Source organism: Cyprinodon tularosa, unplaced genomic scaffold (genome assembly GCF_016077235.1).
Source record: "Cyprinodon tularosa strain WSP-4 unplaced genomic scaffold, ASM1607723v1 ctg755, whole genome shotgun sequence".
Taxonomy (NCBI): Eukaryota; Metazoa; Chordata; class Actinopteri; order Cyprinodontiformes; family Cyprinodontidae; genus Cyprinodon; species Cyprinodon tularosa.
The window spans coordinates 238,363-260,717 of NW_024039513.1; the positions used below are offsets into that span (position 1 = coordinate 238,363).

Consider the following 22,355-nt stretch of genomic DNA (forward strand, 5'->3'; position numbering starts at 1 on the left):
CTAGTTTGTCTCAAATGTTTCTCACATTTTTCCCTAAAATTGACCAGGAGAGATAAGTTGGGAGTCATAGTTGAGATATAAAGGAGATACCTTGCAAAACCTGAATTTATACATTCACACACACTATTATGGCAAGTCACATTGCTCACTGACAGAAGCGAAGCTGCTGTACACAGCTGCTGTACCGGGCCCTCTAACTACCATTGTTTTTTTTCACATACAGTAACTCACTTGAGTCACTTGCCCAAAGACACAATGATAATTAAAGCCAGAGTCTGGGCACAACCTTCCAGTTGCAGGTCAAACTCATCCAACGCCACTGACACCCCAACTAGCGATAGTGAAAGAAAAAGCTGGATATCTAAATCGAGAGAGTGCATCCAAATGGACTTATCTCTTTGTAGACAGCAGTTAAGAATGCATTTACTTTTCTATATGACCGGCAAAATATTGAGAAACATTTTTCTTTTGCCTTATAATCCTTTGTTATGGTCATGCCTAAATATGCTATTTCTTCTTTCACTGGAATCCAATATAAGGTGTTTTATTGATAATCCTGTATTAACATTAACTTACAAATGAGTGTATAATCTAGAGGCTCTCGAAAAACTTTTGATCTTTATCTTTATAACTAAGGGGATTTGTTTTTCATCTTTCAGAAAAATTGTGGTATATTCATCATGCTGAGTTATTATCAGAGGATAACCAAATACTTAAATGGCTCAATGGCTATTCTTAGGAAAAACAGTCAATGATTCTGCAGTTAAAATAAATAATAAATGAGAGCAGGGGCAACCCTGTCGGATTCCCCGTTCCATTTCAAGTCTTCTGGTTGTTCCTTGAGAGAGAAAGACTGAACAATAATAATAGAAATCTAAAATAAATCTAAATCTAAAAATAAAACAAAGCATTTATCTTCAACAAATCAATTATATACAGTCAAAAACCAACCTACTGTAATATTGTTGTGTATAGACCAATCCTTAATGAATCCTGGTTGCTATAATAGCAGGGCGACAGTGGCGTCGGGAGTATGAGTTTGCCCTGAAATCAAAGGATTGACGGTTGAAGCCCCTGCTCCAGCTTTCAGCCCCCTTGGGCTACTGATCTTGGTCAGAGGGCCTGGTGGCGCTGTCAGTGAGCCCCAGGGCAGCTATGGCTACAATGTAGCTTGCCACCATCACTGTGTGAGTGTGTGTGTGAATGGGTGAATGACTGAATGTAGAGTAAAGTGCTTTGGTCAAGTCTCCTGACTTGAAAAGGTGCTACATAAGTAAAGGTAATTTACCATATAATGACTCCTTGTTTCATAGTTGGCAATAAATTATCATTTTTAATACATTCTTTTATGGCTTTGAATAGTAATTATTTTAAGTCTTCCCAGAAACTTAGGAAAATTGGCAGTCAAACCATCTTGACCAGGTGATTTGCTTACTGACATTTGTTTTACAGGAAGTTGTAATTCTATCTGTCTTTCAGAGTCGCATAATATTTTTTAATGTGAAGTCAATTCTAGGAATGTTGTGTTTAATGTTCTCCAAAAAGGATACTGAAGCTTTGATGACACTAAACTGATTACATAGAGAGAGTTCTTTGATTGTTCTCTGTCAGCTCACAAAGAAAAATGAATTTGAGAAGGTCTGAGAATGATAAGAAAGATCTTGTTGAGATCCTTTCTACAGCTTGAAAGGAGTGCTTGTGTATGGCTCTTTTCTTAGCTCTGTCGGAACATGAACCGAAGGTGGGATGAGAGTAGACTGAGTTCATAGAGAGAGCTCTCTGACTTCTCTGTCTCAGATCACAAAGAGACACACAAGTTGAGAAACTCTGAGAATGGTATTAGATCTTGTTGAGATCTTTTATACAACTTGAAAGGAGTGCTAGTGGAGAGCTCTTCCTTTACTGTGTCGAAGCATGAACTGATACTGGGATCAGAGCAGGTCCACTCCTAATTCCACTCCTCGTTATTAAACTGATCCAGCTGTGTCAGGTTTGAAAGGTGTCTTCCACAGCAGCATGTTTCAGTTCCTTCCAAAGGTCTTCAATGTGATTTAGATTAGGGCTCATAGAGGGATACTTCAGAATAGTCCAGTGTTTTCCCTTTTAGCCATTTTGGGGAGTTTTTAGCTGTGTTTTTGGTCATTATCCTGCTGCAACACCCATGATCTGTGACAAAGACCAATGTTTCTGACACTGCGCAGCACATTTCTTTCTAGAATCCCTTGATAATCTTGAGATTTCATTGCATCTTGCAGAGATTCAAGACACCCTGTGGCAGATGAAGCAGAGGGGACAGTGCTTCTGTCCCGAGGGCAGCTGTGGCTACAGCATAGCTTGCCAACATCAGTGTGTGAATGTCTGAATGTTGTAAAAGTGCTTTGGAGTCCCTAACTTGAAAAGGCGCTCATAAGTACAACACCATTTACCATGAAGTTTTTTAGCCAAAAAAAAAAACACATGTAAGAAAAAATTATAAGAAATTCACTTTGAATTTCTTATCAACTTATCAACTTCTTATCAACTTCTTTTCATTTATTTAGCTGAATCCATATAAATACAAAACAATAAACATGTGAAATTCAGTGTCAGGACTATTGATGTGATAAACAGCTATATTTCTGCAGAGAACAGGTTATACATTAGAGTAGCAACAGACAGCGCCATCTTGACTGTATTTTCTTTTCCTGTTTTATCAAAGAGAGTCAGACATGACTTTCCAAACTGGACTGAAAAAAGGCAAAAATAGGAACTACTGGGTTTGGGAGGGAATTCAGAGACTCACCGGGAGACAGCCGGGTGGCATACACATTCACCTCAAGTCCAGGTTTCAATGTAAACTTGATAAGATCCTGGTTAAGAGCGCTCAGCAGAACTTGTGAAAGCTACAAGAAATGAAACAGGAGCAGTCAGGTATGTGTTAGCTGCAGCCGTCCACCAATAATCCATACATCAATATTTTACCGTCGGTCATTTCCACTAACAGCATAATTATGTAGGGGAATTTTTGTTTCCTTCTAAAGAGGGAAAAATCTTTAAGTGACATATTGAAAACCCTACCTGCCATGGGAAAACCCAACAGAATTTAAGGACTATTAGGCAGGAGGCATCCTGCTTTGACATTTAAAGAAATATTAATCATTTTGCTATGACTCCCACTCAGGGAATATTTCGCCTATACCTTCATCAGCATAACTATTCTAAAGAGAATGAGAATTACCCACTTAAAACTTCAACGAGGCGGCGTTATAGGAAATCAAACTATGTACTAATATCATAAAATTGCTGTTTTAATTTCTTTTCCCTTAAGTGCCAATAGTTGCTCAGCTTTTCACACCTTGATGAAACAGTCATTTAACAGGAGACCAAAAAGCCTTCCCAATGCATATTTGAGTCCTTAGCCATGCCTCGCTAATTCCATCTCACTCTTTCTCAAATCTTTCCACTGGTTAAAATTAGACTGCTCTACACAGCATGAATAATTACTTTTTGTTCTAGTGGCATATCAGGGTCAGTAAATCTATTACACATTTTAATAAGCCCGCTCCACGCATACTCGTTGCGCACATGTGTGCATGTGTGGGCACTTGCTCACTTAATGCCTCTACGCTGAAAGTCTTTCACTGGAGATGAGAGAACAGTGAACTGAAGATTTATTACCCTATTGTCTGTGAGGTTCTGCCAGGTAATCAGACAGGCTTTAGATAAATACATCTCTTTAATTCCCAGTCCCAGCAGCCTGCCCCAGTTTGTCTCCCTTCTCGATGGTGCCAATTATATGATGCATCAATGTAATTAAATACCTATTAACTTAGTTCAAGACTGACTGTGAGCCAGCAAAATTATGTTTACTCACAATGAATAAATGAGTCTGCCTGTGCTGCGCTTAAATAAATAAATAAATAAAAGCTATATTAATTTGGCTTAGTGTTTGATACCTTTCAAATAAGTGGATGTTTTTATTTGCCATTAGAATAAGGTTACGAAAATCACAATAAGGTTGAATATTTTTTAATTAATGTTGTTAAAATGCTCCTAAAAAAGTTCAAAAACATCAGGTTGTCAAATGGCTGCCATTTGAGTGGGGGATCCTTTTTTTTTTATATAAAGGATGTCATTGCCCTCTAGTGTCTATTTAAAGCATTTCATTTCACAGAGGGATGGAATACAGGTAGGATGTATTACACTGTAAATTCTTTGGCACTTTGAAACAAAGTACACAAAGAAAAGAAAAGTATCCTTATGACACCTTCCAGACTCATTATTACATAAAAACATCACGAAAGTAAAGACTGAGCTAAGAAACTTTCTGAGACCAGAGGGATGTTCCTGCTTGAAGAGAACAATGAGCCTATCAATAATGCTCTCCTGCTCTCTGCATGAAAACTTGATGGACCACAGCAGAGAATGTTTGCATGTTTTAGCCCAATTACTGCAAAAAATGTCTAGAGCTCATTACAGCTGACCTTTTCTGAGGCAAGACATGACAGATTCTTTTCCAGTGTGGTAGCATCTATTCACATTATTCTGGTTTTTTAAAAAAAACACAAACGCTGAGACTTGAAGCTTGGTTGCTTCAGGTGATCGATCACAATGAGTATTATGCCTACATTTATATTTGTCAAACTTAACCTTACGGTTGCAAGGCAATAGGCAACACATGTTGCAGTTGAAAACCCACTAAACAATGATTATATAACCAATTATCATTGATCTACTGCAGCCCCATAATCACATACATTTTTAAAAGCTTGGCTAAAATTCATGCCATTTAGGAGTAGCAATTTAATCTACAAAAGCAAGTGTTTGCTCCTGATCACACAGATAGATGTATTTCTCACATACCTGTTATTAGACAGAGATCTAAATCATCTTCTGTCATAGTTAAGCAATGCTCTGCCAAACATTTGTAAATTATTTTCAGGTTAATTTTATAGACACATACAACTTAGAGAAAAGGTAAAAAGTACTGCAGCAGGAACGCCTAACAAAGTTCTCCACAGCAGGAACAGAAATATGGCAATATGGTAAAAGCCTGCTCCAGGAATATCTCCTAGAATATAACAATGGGCCAAAGGTGCTGCCTTTTCATTTCATATCTGATCAAGTGTCATCTATATACTCCAGAACAAATCTGATCCAGAAGCCCTGCCAACAGGACCAGAAGAATGCCCCTATTTAAAGTAGTGAGGTGGATTATATTGGAAACTCTTGACAGGTGGAACCATACAGTATTTTAGTTTATTTTGTTGAAGCTGAATATTTATATATCTGTAAATAAAGATGAATATGCATGCTGATCCTGGAATGGTTCAATGTTTGCTTCAACTTGACTCAAATTGAAAAACCCTGTTCTAACCTTGATTATCTCAATGTTCCAGACCATCCATGTTATTAAGAGAAGCTAACCTAACCAAAGTCAACAAGATGTTTTCAAATAATGCACTTATTTAATTGGAAAAATTATATCAAAAATCCACACTGGTGTGACGAAAAAATAAAATATATCAGCCATTCTCATTAAATCGTGGTATTTTAAGGGAAAGTCCAGCATACTGTAATTACAAAAGGAAAAAATCTAAACAACCAACACATCATTCCTCAAAAAATGAACAGAAAAGGGTTAGAAAGACATTTTTAAGGCTTTGGGCCTTCAGGAAACCACAGTGAAAGTCATTATCCACAATGGAGAAAACACAGAACAGCACGGAACCTTTACATGACCCATCCAGAAGGTCTCCGAATAACCAAAAACAAATCTTAGCTAAAGCTATCACTTGCCTCAGTGAAGGTTAGCGCTCATAATGCAGAAATAAAAAAAGACTTGGCAAGAATAACATCCATGAGAGACTTCTTGGCAACTATTTAATTGTCTAAAAGGGCACTTTGGAAGGTGCGTCTCTTGTTATGTCAAAAATAAAAAACATCTAGAGGACTTGCTAAAACTTTCCTACCAGAGAATTCTAATAGAATGTCTGGTCATTATTTAAGGTCCAATATTCTTGAGATATACATCAGAGCTAATACATTCAGCTCTACGAAAAGTGTAGCATAGCCTATTTTTCAGTGTAGTCCTGTTTCTCTCACTGTGACTGACTGGATTTGGTCTCTTCGTCCTCTGACATGGGAGTTGACTCGAAGCTTGTCTGCCTGGCTGTGTGTTTCCTGGACGGGGCCGCCTGTGAAGCTGGTTTACAGTTTCCATTTGTATCTCTGCTTCTTTCTCCTTGAACTCCAGTCGGCCTCAGCAGATGGCTGCTCACACTGAGTCTGGTTCTGCGGGAGGTTTCTTCATTTTACAAGGGAGTTTTTCTCTCTCTTAGTGTATGGGGTTACCTTCGATTCAATGAGTCCATGCAATCAACTGGTTTTCCTTAGATAGAAAACTTTGAATCACTTTGACTGTACGACCTGGTGAACTGTAAAGTGCCTTGAGATGACGTGTTGTAAATTGGCGCTATATAAATAAACTGAATTGAATTACATTTCAGAAAACTAAGAAAAACTCCCAACCTTTTTGTGTAGTGTGCACTTGAATCATATTGAAATACTTCAGCATGATGTTTAACATGGTGAATTTGCTGGTAAACTGTCTAATTTGGTTTCATTAAAACAGCAACAAAAAACAAAACAATAAAAAGAGCTTTGTAAAAAGTGTGAGTTTCTGTCTGACTGTCTTGAACCTCTTGGCAAACCATGTTATTTACCAGGTCTTAACCCTTAACCCTAATTTAAGACAGTACCTGATCCAGGTGTGCCCACTTTTCGTCCATGGCTCTGTCTCTTGTCCTCCTCTCTGGTACAATGAAAACCTCGGCTGTAGTTGGCAAACCTGCAAGCACTGTGACCAGGATCTGATCCTCACTGATCCCTGTGACCTTTAAATTACACAAACAAAACATTGTCAGTAAGCTCTTTAATTGGCACAGTTTGAGGTTGGAAGACTGTAATTCAGATTCATAAAAATGACAGGAGGAATGGGAGTCGCCTGTATTACAGAGATGTGTTCTGTTTCATACATCGTTTGCCAATATACTAGAAACTGTCAGAATAAAACTTTTGGATCTAGTGGAACATGGAAGCTCATTCTGACAGTCTTTGGTATAGGCCAGGGCTTTTAGTACATTTATGCCATAACCAGAGGTCTACTGTCAGTTTCCTGGTGTAGAGCATGGTACAATCTGACAGGACAGAAGGTCAAAGTGAATGTTTCATACTGAGGGCGACTCTAGGATATATATAGAGCAGAGTATCCAAGTCTTTTATATAACCTGCTCTGCAATGTCTGGAAGAGAAAACCTAAGTGCAGTTAGGGTAACACTGCATGTGGGTTTGGATGTTCTTACAAGAGAAACAACCTTTACAAGTTCTCAATGCTGTGAACAGATGGTTTGCAATCTTTACAATTAGTAAATTGGGATATTCTACTACATTAGAATGCAGGAATTGATAATCACACTGTTACTGTTGAGATTTGAAAATCAAATCTTCTGAAACATTAATAGAAAATAAAAAAGCAGAAAAGGGAAAAAAATGTCATGATAGAGTAAACACTTAACAGGGACATACCTCAGCATTAGTTAGTAACCAACCTGAACAAGGCAGGTCTTCACAACTCTGCCAATGTCTTCTCTCCATTCGGAAACTCCAGGATTAAGCTCATCCAGATTAGAGGAAAAAACCAAAGGATGAGATCTGAAATAATCTGAAAGGCAAAAACAAAAGAAGACAGAAAAGCAACAAAATTTAATCTTAGAATTCAATAGAAAGACTTTTTTTTTTCATCCTTACGATAATTTTTGGTTTGACCTTCTGACTTCATTTTGAAAATCTTCTGTTGATACCCTGCCATTAATGACACATGTACTCTGTTGTATTAAGTTTGGCTAGATAGTCAAGAGTTCACAATGATAAGACAATGATAAAAGATGCTGATCTCAGACTATGATCAGTATAATAATAATAATAACTTTTATTTAAAAGGCACCTTTCTGGACACTCAAGGTCACCGTACAAAAGATAAAAACACAACGACCAAATCTTATACAGATGAGTTTTGAGTTGCGATTAGAAATGGAGAAGTTAACTTGAAGGAAATTAACACTTTGAGTTTGACAAGAATGTCATCCTTTGTAACATTTAATTGCATTTTAGAAAACATTTTGAAGCCAGTTGAACCTGAAAAAATTTTTTTTTACTTCTTAACTTTGCATGAAAATTGAAATAACGATAATAATTTGTATGAGTTTTTCAGGGATAGAATGGAATTCAGTGATTAAATGATATCTGCTTAAAAGAGATAAAACTACAAAAAAGCATTTTGATCCTTTTTGTTTCCAAAGGCTGAAGTAAAGCATTGTTTTCTGCATACAAATTAATTTTAAAAGGTAAGTCAAAAATTTAATTTAATGTTAGATTAACATTTTCAAAATTTCTTTTCTTCTACTTAGATATTATATTTACTTGAGTAAGGTGCTCCTTGTTTGATCCTGAAGAGCAAGATATTATGTTTTATGCATTCAATTACAGTATTAAATAGAAAATAGTTTTTTTTGCTAATCATATTTATTTATTTATTTTTTTTGGCTATCAGCTACAACAGTGTCTGTTTTCACCACCAGATGGCGACAGTAACACACAAGCAACAATCGTGTCCTGTGAACCTGCATCATCCATGGATCCTTTCATTCAAAGTAGAAATCATTACTCAAGACTTTAAAACTTTCTTTCTAAAAATCATCTGAATTCTGGATACAAGCATAGGTGAATGACTGGGAAGTTGTATTATTGTTAAAGCCCCTGTGACATATTTCTCTGTTTTCTGCGTGTAATGTTGCCTGTTTGAAACTTCATAGAATAAATTAAGCTTTTTGGCTCTCTGGACTAGTGGCATGAAAAGGTTTCCTGTTGGTTAAGTTTTTGTTAGAAGAAAATTTGTTGAACTATTGCCATTGCAATGACAGTATATGCCCTGTAGCAACTAGACATTGGATTTAGTTATTCATATTAACTACCACTGAAACTCAAGCTGAGAATAAATCTTGAGCACAATTAAATAAGTAAATTGCAAATAGATTGAAAATAACAAATTTGGTTGAAAATAGAAAAAAATTCTAAAGACATCAGATGACTTTGGTATGACCCACAGAAGACATTGCTATGCATTGAGGCCAATAGGCTTTAATAATAGAATGAGATACTGCTTTGACATTTTGACTTGAATGTTATTGAGATGTAATTTACATGAAATGTCATTTGCAAAACATTTTGCAAAAAATAGGTGATATACATGGGTATGCCCTGAAAAACAGTGAGTTTAAAATTGTAAAGATTAAAAACATTATAGTACAAGGCTTTTAAATTCTTGACATTTATCATTAAATATCATTAAGCAAATATTGTTCTCTACTTCTTCTACTCAAATATTGTTCTTTACTATCCTCTCCCTCTCTCCTTCTGTCCTCTTCTACTGTCCGTATTTCTGTCTCGCTGTGACTGATAGCCTCACTCCCAATGGAAGGGTGAAGGGGTGTCTGTGTTCTCTCTAGGAGCTTCAAAATCATGACCTAAACCATAGGAACTACGTGGGTTGTTTACTTCAAAGGTCATGTTGGACCAGGGCAGGGGCTTTAGTCCACACCCTCGGATCCAAACGGGACATTGGCAGCGATGGGAAATATCCAGGTGCTATACCTGTCTAGTTTGGTCCAATCTTCTTTTATTAACCTATAGTTTAAAAATGTCAGCACCAAGGCTCGTAACTATTAAACTGTGATGGTATTAAAAAAAGTTGGCAATTTGAGCTCTTAAAAACAATTATGGTAACAGCATCTTTATACCACAGTAAATATGTCTGTCAACATAATAGGTCACAGCTCCCACACAGCTTATGGGTTTGTTGTTTATATAGACTAAATGTTTTATGCATCAAAGGAGTGACAATTTCTCAGGGAGCTACAACCATTTTAATGACAGATCCATGGTCATTCCCCATTAGTAAAGCATAGTTTTGTTTACATGGCTCAATGCATAGCAAAGGCGCCTGGGTGCTCATGTCACTAGATATATAGGTCTGATAGGGGTAATCCTCTCCCGACATATATATCTTTGGTTTAAACAATTCCTCATGTCAAAAAATGTGAACCAGTTTAATTGGTTTAGACTGAAAAAAAGTAGAAAGAAACTTCCTCTCATCAGATTAAACCAGAGCCTTTGAATTTTTTATTTTCTTCATTTGTTGAAATATCCTTAGTTATTACCCATATTTTAATTAATCTGTGCCACCATATTTAGTTAAGACAACTTGTGTCAAGATGATGCTTGTTTATCAGAGATTTAAGTTTCTTTTGAAAATCCCCCTAAAGCACGCATATCTTTCATTTTACTCAGGTTTCTAGACTATCCCTGAGCTCATATTTAGGTACTATTTCTTTTTCATTCGTCTGAACTAGTTTCTTATCTTGAATGTCTTCTTTTTAATAGCCTTAAGTGAATATCATAATTAACAGATATAATTGCTGAAATACATCAGTCTGTGTGTAATTTCATTATATAATGTATTTCACTTAGTGAATTGAGCCATTGAAATGAATGACCTTCTAAATTGCATTTTGATTTTCTGAATCTGACTCTGTCCTGTTGGCATTCTCTTATACTATGAAAAAGTGATGTACTGTATTTATATCAATTGTGTAATTCTTATTTGAGACTGTTGACTCAAGTGAACAATGACACTCAAGAGCCCTAAATTATTATACCTTTTAAGCAAACTGCTTGTTGATATTATTTATTACCTCTGCCAAAAAGGTTGTTTTTAGGAGAGTTTGTGTTTGGTTTTCTGTCTGTCTGTTTACAGGATAACTTGAAAAGTTATGGACAGATTTTAATTCACTTTTTATCAGGGTTGTCCCTCATGCCAAGACATTACATTTATGTGATGATACATATCATAATCTGAACATAGGACTTTTTAAAAACATACGCTTACATTGTAAGACAGTGATATTTGGTGTAGAGCTGCTCAGTGGGGCAGTGGGTAGCACTACTACCTTGCAGCAAGAAGGTTTCTGGCTCGATTCCTGGGGTCTTTCTGCATGCAGTTTGCATGTTCTCCTTGTGCATGTGTGGGTTCTCTCTGGGTACCCTGGCTTCCTCCAACAGCCTAAAAACATGCCTGTGTCCTATTTGATGGACTGGCGACCTGTCCAGGGTGAAAGCTGCCTCTCACCTATAGTCAGTTGGAGATAGGCCGCAGCACCCCTAGCGAGCCCAGCAGGGATGAAGCATGACAAAAATGGATAGGTGGCAGCAGTGACTATTGACAGCTTCAGCATTGGAGTGATTAAAGTCCAGTGGTATTTCACGCAAGACAAAAACACAATAAAAGGTAAAGTTGGTTTTTTGACAGGCTCAATTGAAAACTTATGAATGGATTTTATGGACACATTTTACCAGAGCTTTGCCTCATAACACCGAACAATTCATTTAAATTTAGTAATGATCCAGATCATGTGCGAGTTTTAGCTACAGGTGTAAGTCACAATTTGGTGCAAAATTTGCTGCTTGGTGGAGGTCTGTGCTCTTAGACTGCCTTTCTTGTAAGTCATGCAAACAGATAAATGTACAGTCGACCACTTGCGGAATATCGAAAATTTGTATTATTTATAATTTCTAAAGGTCTGTATAAAATTAGCTCGGAAGATTGCACCATGGGCTACAAAATGGCACATATATTAGTTTGTACTGTTGAGTCACAGCAAGACGGCCCCGAGTTTGAAAACTATTGGTTGAAATCTTACCCACAATTAAGAGATGGACAGCTTTAACCTTTAATTTACTAAAGGTCTACCAAGTATGATCTAACCCTGCAGAAAGCAACTGAAATACGATGCAATAGCGAAATTAACCTCCAGACTGTTGTTAAAACACATAACAAAACTTTATTTCTGTCATTGGATTTAACAGAAATGTGTGCCATGTGGAAAATATAACTGGAAACAGTTGTTTATATATGCCATAATGGTTCCTTACCCATTAGTGGTAATAGAATATCTAATAAGTGTTTATATAAAAATTATGAAAAAGCTGAGGATGTTGTTGCTGTAGTATTTGCAGGTCTGACATTTGGTATGTACTGCCGGTTAGTTGAGGGACAGATCAAAGCGCACAGCATCATCTGGTGTTTGTCTGCAGTGTCCCCAGACAGGTTTCAGCAATGGTGATCAGGCTGTCAAAGGTTAGAGATGAGCTTCTTCTGGAGCTAGATGGGGAAATCATCTGGCTGCTGGCACCCTGACCAACTGGATTCTGAAATCTATCACTTCAAGGAACTCTCATTGAATCATTGTATCCAAATTATTATTGCCTTTTATCAAGAAATAATAATTCTCAATTGTTAAGTACATATGGCATATGTTTAAAAAAACATAATTAACTCTGAATCCACCATATAATCAAAGATTTCATTTTTTTTCATACCATAATTTCCCACACAGTTACCCACAAAAAACAACACGTATGTCATCCCTGAGCACATCTATTTAACAACATTTCCATGGATCCATGGTTAGCTTTAATTTCTGAATAAAAACGTACAGTTAGCCAAGCCACAAGTGTCTTATTCAGAAATAACAGATAAAAGAGTTAGATGCAACCTAGGTCTCTCCTGATTTGGACAAATTTCACAGTAGGAGGGTTTGGGATGTTTTGCCATACAACAAAGAAATTAATATGAACATCTATGAATACTAAGCACTGTAGGAACTGGGATTCAGGTTTGTAAACAGTGTTTACAGACTGTGAGCTGAGACCTCTGGTATTTCAGTACCATAGGAAGAACTTCAAAGGGGGTATCTACAGGGGTCCATCCTGGACCCCCTGTGGATACCCAAGCATAAAGCTCTATCCACCACACCACTTTCTATTTTCCAAAGACAGTTCTGGAAGCAAGCCACGTAAGCCCAACAGTCTGACAATGATAACCTAGATAACTGTTGAGTGTATAAATGGAACGCAACTGAACTCTATCTTGCCAGACACAACCGAACTGTGGTACAACTGTAGTACTAGTTCAACAGTAGTTCTTAGTGCTGTTCGGCTGTGGTTCGGTTCTCTGATAACAAAGAGTGCATGAGCAGAGCGCGTCATCTCCTATTCACAGTTAGCTGACTCATTTTGTGGGTTTTCCGGCGTATCCAGCTTGTATTTCTTAAACTGTTCAAAACACAATTTTCTTCTCAGCTTATTGACAATAAATGTCACCAAAAAAGCATGGTGCAACCTGGGATGATGCCAAAACCGAGATTCTCATTGAAATTTGGGGGGAGGATGCTATCTAGGCAGATAAGTTCCTGAATATTATGGGCCCTGCCATATTTGTTTGCGTAATTCCCGGCTTGAGAGCTGAAGTATTGCAGATGATTGATAGGAGGAGAGTAACTGTGCTAGTGGAGCGGTGTAAATGGTCGTAAGAACAAAGCTCAGCACACTTAACTGGTCCACGCTCGGTCCAAACTCAGTGCGGAACGGTTTCAGAGGGGCACCGTAAATGAGGCAATAATAAAGGGACCACCTGAATATCTGTCCCTTTTCAACAAGATAACCACATTCTTTAAACCTTGATCAAAGGTTAAGCGGAGACTCCTTTCAAGGATCAGATTGCTAAGACCAAGCAATGCGCATCTCTCTCTGACTTCTGCAGGAGCAACTTGGCCTTGAGATCCAACAGATTGGATTAATAAACTCCTTCCAGTGTTGCCAACTCTTCACCAAGCAAAGTCGCTATTGGCTGTCCTGGAAGGCACTAGATAGCATCATCGCTTAATTTGCATATTTCATGTCATCCGGCTCCAGGTGGAGGTACATAGATTCCTGACATTTAGTTCTACACTCCCTACCATTTGGTGACTGTAACGCACCACTAGTTGTTCATCAACCAGAAAAACAATTAATGAAGAAGGAGAAGAAAGCCTCCCATCTCTGAGTTAGTCTTTTAACTAACAATGAGCCGGGAGGAGTAGAAAGGGAGAGAATGAGGCTGCAGAGTGAATTAGCAGTGATTTTATTTTATGCGAGACAACTGCGTCGTCAAAAAATATATTTTCATGTTCTCCCTTGCAATCTAGACTATGCACACATGTGCACTTCGTTTGCAATATGGAATTCAAAGGGTAAAGTGTAAAGGTTCTCTCTCTCTCTGTGCAGCAGCGATTCAGCCTACCCTTCAAGACGACCGCGGACAGTGAGAGAGAGAAAACGGGTGGCAGACTTATCAATCCACTCGCACCTCGCTCAGGAGGACAGATATCTGTTTTTTTATAATTTGTATTCAAAGTCTCCATTAACACAGAACAAAAAATTACAAGATTCCCTCTAAGTGCTAGAGAGGTCTGAAAAGTCACTAAATATCGTGGCAGACATGCAAGTTGGCAATAGTGGCTCCTTCTATGAGTCAATGAACTAAGAACCACCTAGAAACAGCTGGGGGGTGTTCTTCAAGAGTACACATTAAGTCCAGGCTATCATTTCATCAGCAGCCCTAAGCACCATAGGAAATGCCTACTGTTTCTTAGAATGGAAATTAAGACGTACCAGCTCTAGAAGGGAAGGTGTCTTTTAGCTAAACAATTTGGATTTCTGATAATTTCATTATGCTTGATGTGTTTTACTGTGTTTGAAAACTGAGCAGCATAGGTGACCACATGTTAATACCAATGCGAGTGGAACCAGATGCTAACCCGTTTTGAACTTTCTTTTCAAAGTTATGGCAAGTTTTATTTCAATAATGGTTTAGACACCAATAGGTTACATTTTATATGTTTTCTGATCTACTAAATACAGTTAACTGCTAAAATGGTCCCAACAAGTAGATATTTCATTTCATTTTCTTACTCATCCAGGTCATAGTCATTCCCAAAATATTCAAAAAACAAACCACTGGACTTTATTTTTTAAAGTTTAAAGACGTTTTGTTTCTCTTCCAGGAAGCTTTTTCAATTAAATATGTCTGAAATTAGCACTGAGTTCCAAGCTTTATGGTCAGCCAGGCCAACAATGCCCATAATGACCCCCCTTTTCAGAGGCATAGGCCAGTATTGGGCGTTGTAGGCCAACAAAGAGCTAAACAACTCTCCATTACTAAGGAGCGGACTTGTTATTCCCGTTCAATTTGCATGTTTTTTAAAGCCAAAACAAAGCTTTGTTGGGTTAATTAATAAAGACTGGAATTCAATGCCAATTTGTGGAAGGGGAGTGGCGGCCTAGTGGTTAGGGCATAGACCTTGCAATCCTGAGGTTCTGTGTTCGAGTTCAAGCCCCACTCGCCAATGACTGCAGCCCACTGCTCCTCTTGAAATTTTGAATGAAATATCTTCAAACTTGGAAAGCAAAGTCCAGTGTTTTTTTTTACTTTTTTGGTGTAACCTTTATAAAGAGTTCACCCTTACTAACAATCTTGCTTAGCTTGTCCAACAGAGGTTTCCTTTGTCTACACCCCCTCAATTCCCCCAAGATTCTAAATTTTTAGAACATCATATTGGATATATTTTCAATTGGTCTATTGATCTTGATCAGGTGTTTATCACAATGTATATTTCTATTGTTTCATTGCCCAGCCCTAGTCCTAACACATAGCTAGCTGGGTGTGTATTCAGAGAAAAATGCATGACAGTCGAAAAGATATTTCACTAAATATTAAGTGACATACATGCATACAAATGCACAATGTAGAGTTATCTCAACCGATACATTGAGAAATTATAACTTTTTTCTTTGCCTCACTCAGCTACAAGTGGGTCCCAAATGAAAAGTGTTTAGAAATGATAAAAATTAGTCACTTTGAGAGGGTTTTTTAATAAAAATGTGTATGGTAAAATATATTTTAATCCAAAAAATAAATAAATGAGCAAATATACAAATATGTATAGATGTATTACCATAAACTGCCACTCTGATTCGGTCCTGATGGACAGTATTTCCAGCCACAACCTGTACAGTAACGGTGCGACTTCCTTCCTTGGAGAAGGTAAAGGACATTGCTGCATCAAGGGTCACAAATGGCTGCAAAACAAAGAGACCATATACGTAATTCTCTCATGTTTCTCAGGTGCAATGCTCTGGAGATGGATAAATAGGGCTTACCTCTATCTTATTATCAAACCACCAGAAATACGTGACTGTTCCCACACTACTGGGGCGAAGTGTTGCTGTGAAATTCACTGCTTTGTTCTTGATGACCACCAAAGGAGCTGAAAGCTGCACCTGCTCGAGCTGACCTTTAGAGAGAATACACATAAAGTGTGAAGTCACACCTTTTATTAAAAAGGGCTACATTTAATGCCTCCCTGGTGCTTTTAAACTTCAACAGATGAATTGTTTGTAATATTTACCACAGCAGAGACCAAGTGGAACACGCTGAACACTGGAAGACAGTACTAAAGCTATTTGTGTTCCATAAGTGGTTTGACTTCTGCAGTGTGCTAAGAGGCTTTATTTCCCAACCATAAAATGTTCAACACTAAGTACAACAAAAGGGAGTCTTGTTTTGAATTGAGTGATTGGGATCTTCTATGGTAGTATGGACATAAATACAATCGTCCATTTTTCTTCCACACAGAATGCTAGATTATTGTATATAATAAAGATCTATTTACAGCTATGATTAACATTTTTAGCAGCAAAGCTATACCAGATTATCATTTTACCAACAACATGCTATGTTGAAATGCAGAGACGGACATTTTTAAATACTTACAAATTTGTCTCACAGTCCATAGAAAATATGTTGGTATGTTGTTCTGGGTTCTTATGTGATCTCCCAGATGATTGGTTAATGTGTGTGAGTATTTTACATAGACAGACCCCTTTCAGGAAAGCTTACCACCCATTCCACACTGACAAATTTCAATGAATTTATTACTAATGTGTTATCAAATTTATATCAACTAGTGTTTGATACTTTATGTTTTAGCCTACTTTATTGGGTTACACAAGTTCTATTTAAATCATTGCTGACAAAGTCTGCCAATAATCCGTCATGGGTGCGATTAACTTTGCTTTCCAAAAATGTGAATTACTTTAGAGAATTCCAGATTAAATTCTTTTTTAAAATGTCCCCTTAATAAATAAAAATATAGTGTAAAGGTCTTATCTCTTTTCTCGGGTTACCTCATAAAACTACATACATCCAAATGCCAGCTCACTGAACAACTTTGGATCATTTCAAATGCTTTTTTTGTTTTTTACACATTAGCTTTTACAAACCAACTTTAGACTTACAGGATACATGGAGGTAAAGGAGGACCTTATCAAAGCCAAGATTGTTGACTGCTGTTGCTGAAACTTGATAGATTCCAACTTTATTGTAGATGTGTTTGACCCCATCATCAATGGAACTGATGTTAACGTAAGATATGGCAGTTCCATCACCGAAGTCCACAGTTATACTCGTCATGGAGCCAAGACCCTTCAAAAAAATAAAAAGATGCTTTCATTCATTCTCGACCATTCCTTTCTGCAGTCACTGATTCATTGCACGAGCACTTTCTATAAAAGCTACAAAAATAAGGTCATGTCGTAAATCACGTCGATGCATATTTATTTGATACCTCAGAGCTATAGCCTGTGTGACAGCATCTTTGATTTACACTACATTGAATAAATACTTGATGCATGTGAGTAATACCACTTTAGGTGAATACTGACTTGGTGATAAAAGCAAACTCCAAAGACAGTCTAGAAACATTTTCCCTAAAAGACTACAGTAAACAGTTAATTTTAGGTTCTACAGTAGGTGTTTACAATCAGAGATGTTTGCATATAGACACGTTAGTGTTTCTAGTCTGTCATAGTACCTTTGTATGGGTGACATTTCAGCTTTTTGCCTTGTTAAGATGATAAACCCTGGTAGTTTCTTAGAATTCCATAAAACAGGTTAAATGCTGTGTAAATGTGAGGCAGTAGAAAAGGGGGAAAGAAAGAAATCTCTAAACCCTGGCCTGAGTTCTATTTTGGTCCCTCTAGTAAAATGAAGAATCACCTTTTACTTTGAATACAAAAAACAAACATTTTCAATAAGGTAACAGACTAATATTTACCAATTTTACTTTGGTAAATAGGTTCAGCTAATTCAGATAATATTGAAGGCATATGAGAAAAACAATTTAATTTCTAGACCTGTACAGTCTAGCTTAATGGGATGTATGTTTGGGGCACTGGTTTGCCGAAACATTATCCTCTCATCCATTTTTTTTCCAAAGTTGGGGCTGATAATGAAGCATATTTATCAGTTTAAAGATATGGAAACATCACTTATAAATAGACAAAACCAAATACACTGGTTTTGATGTTGAGTAATCAGTTTTCACCTAAGGTAATTGCTTGTAATCTAACCAACCAATACTTGGGTCATGAGTCCATTCTGGTACTATGTGGTACTATCTACTTATTTTGGGAACCTTAGCTGTAATCCAGTCCTCCTATTTGTGGGCTCTAAAAATTATTCTTTTTTTTTTCTCGTTGATGGTCATGTAATTAGATTTTTTTTTTATCGCTCCATTAATGTTAATTGGCTTTCTTGGACCTGTGGAGCTCTGTCACTCCTCAAGAGTGATAATTGTCAAGTTGGCTGCTTTTTTAATTAAAGTTCCACTTTCCCTTGATCTATTTTGATGGCATTGTTTTAGAAAGTTGGTTCTCTACCCTTTCAATTTTTATAATGAATTGAACAATAATCCATGAAAGATTTTCTCTCTTTTAAAAAAAAGGTAGTTATTTGCATTCTATTTTAAGTTGAGGTAATGTAGTTATGAAAATATTAAAATTCCCCTCTACTTGTTCACTACTTTGCACTGGTCTGTCATATAAACTCCCAATACAATACAATAATATACATGCAATCCATAGGCGGATCTACTGGGGTGGCATAGGGTGGCAAATGCCACCCTAAATGACAGCCTTGCCACCCCAGCGGCCACCCAAGTTGGCGGTAGGGGTGGCGAGGCTTATAAATTATGGATCATTTGAGAATTACGACCGCTAATTTCCAATGTCGGACTGCAGTGAATGGAGCAGATTTTGCTGCTGATTTTGAGATGATAAAAGTCAGGTTGGCTTCTTTATTTCTTTGCCTTTTTAATATTTACCTTATTTATTTTTTTGTCATTTATTATCTTCAATTTCATTTTTTAATTACTTATATTTTTAAGTATTTATTTATGTGCATGTTATCATATTTTTGTCTGTTTTATTCTTCCTTTGTATTTTTTTACCCTAGTTATTTCTTTCTGCCTGTATTTCTTTCTGCCTGCCCTTTTAACATTTCTGCCTGCCATTATAATATAATTTCTAATTACATTTATTTGTTGATTGTATTTTTGGTGGCAATTAATTGTATGCTTATTTATTTATTTATTGAGCATTTATTTATTTATGTATTTATTTTTAAATATGGCAGAGTTGGTCCTTCATATACAGCTCTATCTACAGCATATTTACATGCATGAAATGTCCCTTTCATGTTGCCTTAACTGCTGTATGTCAAGTTACTGAGGAACAAATGGGGTAAATGTGTGTTCAGAGTAAACATTACATAGATGTCCAGTACCTTGTTCGGGTGCCTTGACCCATTTATTTCTACTGTGTAGTTCTGCTCACTTTAGTACAGCTCAGTCCATAGATCTCTAATGGGTAACTTTTTCTTTCTATAGTTTCTTCTTGTGCAAATGCTGCAAAGCTGCATCTCTGACAGTCAATCTCACACATCTGCGACTCAGCACCTGTGTCTTACCTTAATACCTTTCCTGTCATAAGGCCCCTCTAGAAGTAGTGTTATCATTCTTCTATCTCCTACTAGGTGAGATCACATTGTACGATGTATTATTAATATGAACTGTTTCACATGAAACACTAGTACTGTACATACTATTCTCACCAAACTGTGATAACTGTGATTAAATTCAGTGTAAACAAATGCCATATGTTGCCACCCCTAAAAAATTCCTGCCCCCCTCTTGCCACCCCATAAATATTTTTCTAGATCCGCCCCTGATGCAATCAAAGGTTCTGATGAAACAAAAATCAGGAATAGTTGAGGAATTAATTCGCCTGAAAGGCACTCCAAGTGAAGTCATGCCCCTTTTTTGATATAACTGTTTTTCTTACACCTTATTATTCTGCAGTCGACAAGTATATTTGCAAGGGAAAATAAAAGGTATCATTATATAAAATGCATTGTGTTTATTGTAATCGCTCATGTTGCACTGTTTAACTCATGTTTTCTCTTTTCAATTAATAACATGTCTTGACTATCAATGTATGAATATTTTCCTGAGGCATGAGTAGAGCGGTTCTCTGCTCACCATCAAACACTCCCTTCTCCTCGCAGCGCCTCTTCTGTCTAGCATCTCTCAGCCTCCTATCAAGTGTTACATTTAGGAATGTCTTTTCTTTTTTTTTTCATATAAAATTGGCACAGTGAATAAGTCAGCAGCCAATTGCTTACTGCAGGTCTTAAAACAAAAATCACAGTGTGTGAATCATTTAAATACACTCCCCCCCACCCGTGATATGTAATGAGAGCACAGTGGGAAATTATACCCGCCTCTGGCCAAAAATAATGCAACTAGACCAGACTTGAAAATCCCCTTTCATTAAATAATGTATCACTAAATATTTCTGCTAGTTACTTGAGATCTAAGTTTCTTAACAGCAAAGAAGAAAAAAAAAAAAAAATCAATACTATTTTAGTTGGCATCACTGGTACTGTTATTAGCTACTTAGCTACTGAATATTTGATCTTACCCAGGAAATCTTGTTGCATGAATGAAAGTCTTAGATATTTATTCAGAATCCTATCTTCTTCTACAGGGCAGCCTCTGGGATAGCTTTATGAGACACAAACTACAATAATTGTTGCTTTTAATGTTCAAACATTTATTCCAAATTACTCTCAGAAGTATGCAATGTTAAGCGTAAAATATGGAAAGGGATTATTTTGTAACCGAGGGGCCTCTGTTAACCTGTAATCTGAAATGAATAGATTAAGTATTTTGTGACATTTTGATCTACAGTATATGATAGAACTATTTTATTCACATAGCCAGTAATATAACATATTGCCTGTCTAATGTTCCTTATGTTTCACAATGTAAGTTTACCTTCTGAATAATCATCTGTTCTGAAATAACACTTTCTGTTCTTTCATTACAGCCACTGCCTGTAAGTGTGCAGTGCTTTTTATTTTATAAAATGAAGAAATTATCACCTCTTCCAGAAAGACCAAGAAGGTGACGTTCCTGCCCAGTGTTGCAACAAATGTCCCCTCGCTGGTAAAGAGCTGGAGACCCCTGGGAGCCCGGCTGGGACACTTTTGTTGCCTGGGGCTGTACTTTAACAGACTTCCATCTGTGCAGTTGTTTGACAAAGCCTTACGATATCTGAAGTGAAATGACCAACATAAACACATCTTAATGTTGTGAGAAAGAGAAAAATAAAAGTCCAGATAGTAATCTAAATTATGTGTGACATTAAGAGTCACTCATTTTTATATTGTTTGATTAAATGGCCAGTAATTTAAAATAGAATTTTATTTTAAACAAAAATTTCAACCAAATTACATTTGAATTGTTAATAAATACAAGAAATACATTAGAATTTTACACTGCCACAAAATCCACTTTTAACAGTACACATATTAGTTACCCTGTCATTTATATAATATTTTTTCTATTTCCTTCCATTTCATCATAAATCGGAGATCTGAAAGTTATGACTAGTAAATATATTTCAAATGACTGAGTGGACGTTAGTTACTCATTTGATTTTTTTTTTAAAGAATACACTTCTGCTGTAGGCTGAGCATGCAGTCAAGGACCAAAGTGACAAAAAAAAAATCATGCACATATTATTTTTAATCGACCTTAAGTCTCTGCAGCTCATATTGCAACACTGAACATTTAATAAGACAGTGTTGCTATGAGTCGAGATCAAAAACAAAATATGGATGCAGCATAAATGCAGTAATGTTTCTAATATAGAATTTTCATGAACCTCTTTGGCTTTTTTAATATTAGAGAGATTATATCAACTATTACCATAAACCTTTGTGAAAAGCTACTTTGTATTCATATAAAAGAGTCTAAGAGAGTGTATCTCAAATGATAAGATGCCAGCTGCTAATACCTACTTAACATAACAATTTCTTAAGAAAACCTTAAATTATCCCTCCATCGGCCAACCACCTGGGTGCTTAGGTTAGAGTATACTTAAATGACAAAAGAAAACAGAAGATAGAAATCCAAACTCAAGCTTGACACCTGCACTCTTCAGTCCCTCAGGCGAACTGTTGTTCCTCAGGAGCTGAT

The 22,355-nt window shown here is 36.7% G+C and overlaps 1 protein-coding gene across 1 annotated transcript in view; it reads right to left on the reverse strand.

Annotated features, from left to right (window-relative positions):
• Window positions 1–22,355, reverse strand: part of LOC119773275 (VPS10 domain-containing receptor SorCS1-like) — an 80,319-nt gene that overhangs the window by 5,720 nt on the left and 52,244 nt on the right. Inside the window, exons 18-24 of the mRNA XM_038270210.1 lie at window positions 21,257–21,428; window positions 17,272–17,458; window positions 16,135–16,268; window positions 15,930–16,053; window positions 7,590–7,702; window positions 6,741–6,875; window positions 2,783–2,882 (exon numbers count right to left, since the gene is read on the reverse strand). Coding sequence (XP_038126138.1) covers window positions 2,783–2,882; window positions 6,741–6,875; window positions 7,590–7,702; window positions 15,930–16,053; window positions 16,135–16,268; window positions 17,272–17,458; window positions 21,257–21,428 — 965 coding nt within the window. The remainder of the gene's footprint in view (window positions 1–2,782; window positions 2,883–6,740; window positions 6,876–7,589; window positions 7,703–15,929; window positions 16,054–16,134; window positions 16,269–17,271; window positions 17,459–21,256; window positions 21,429–22,355) is intronic.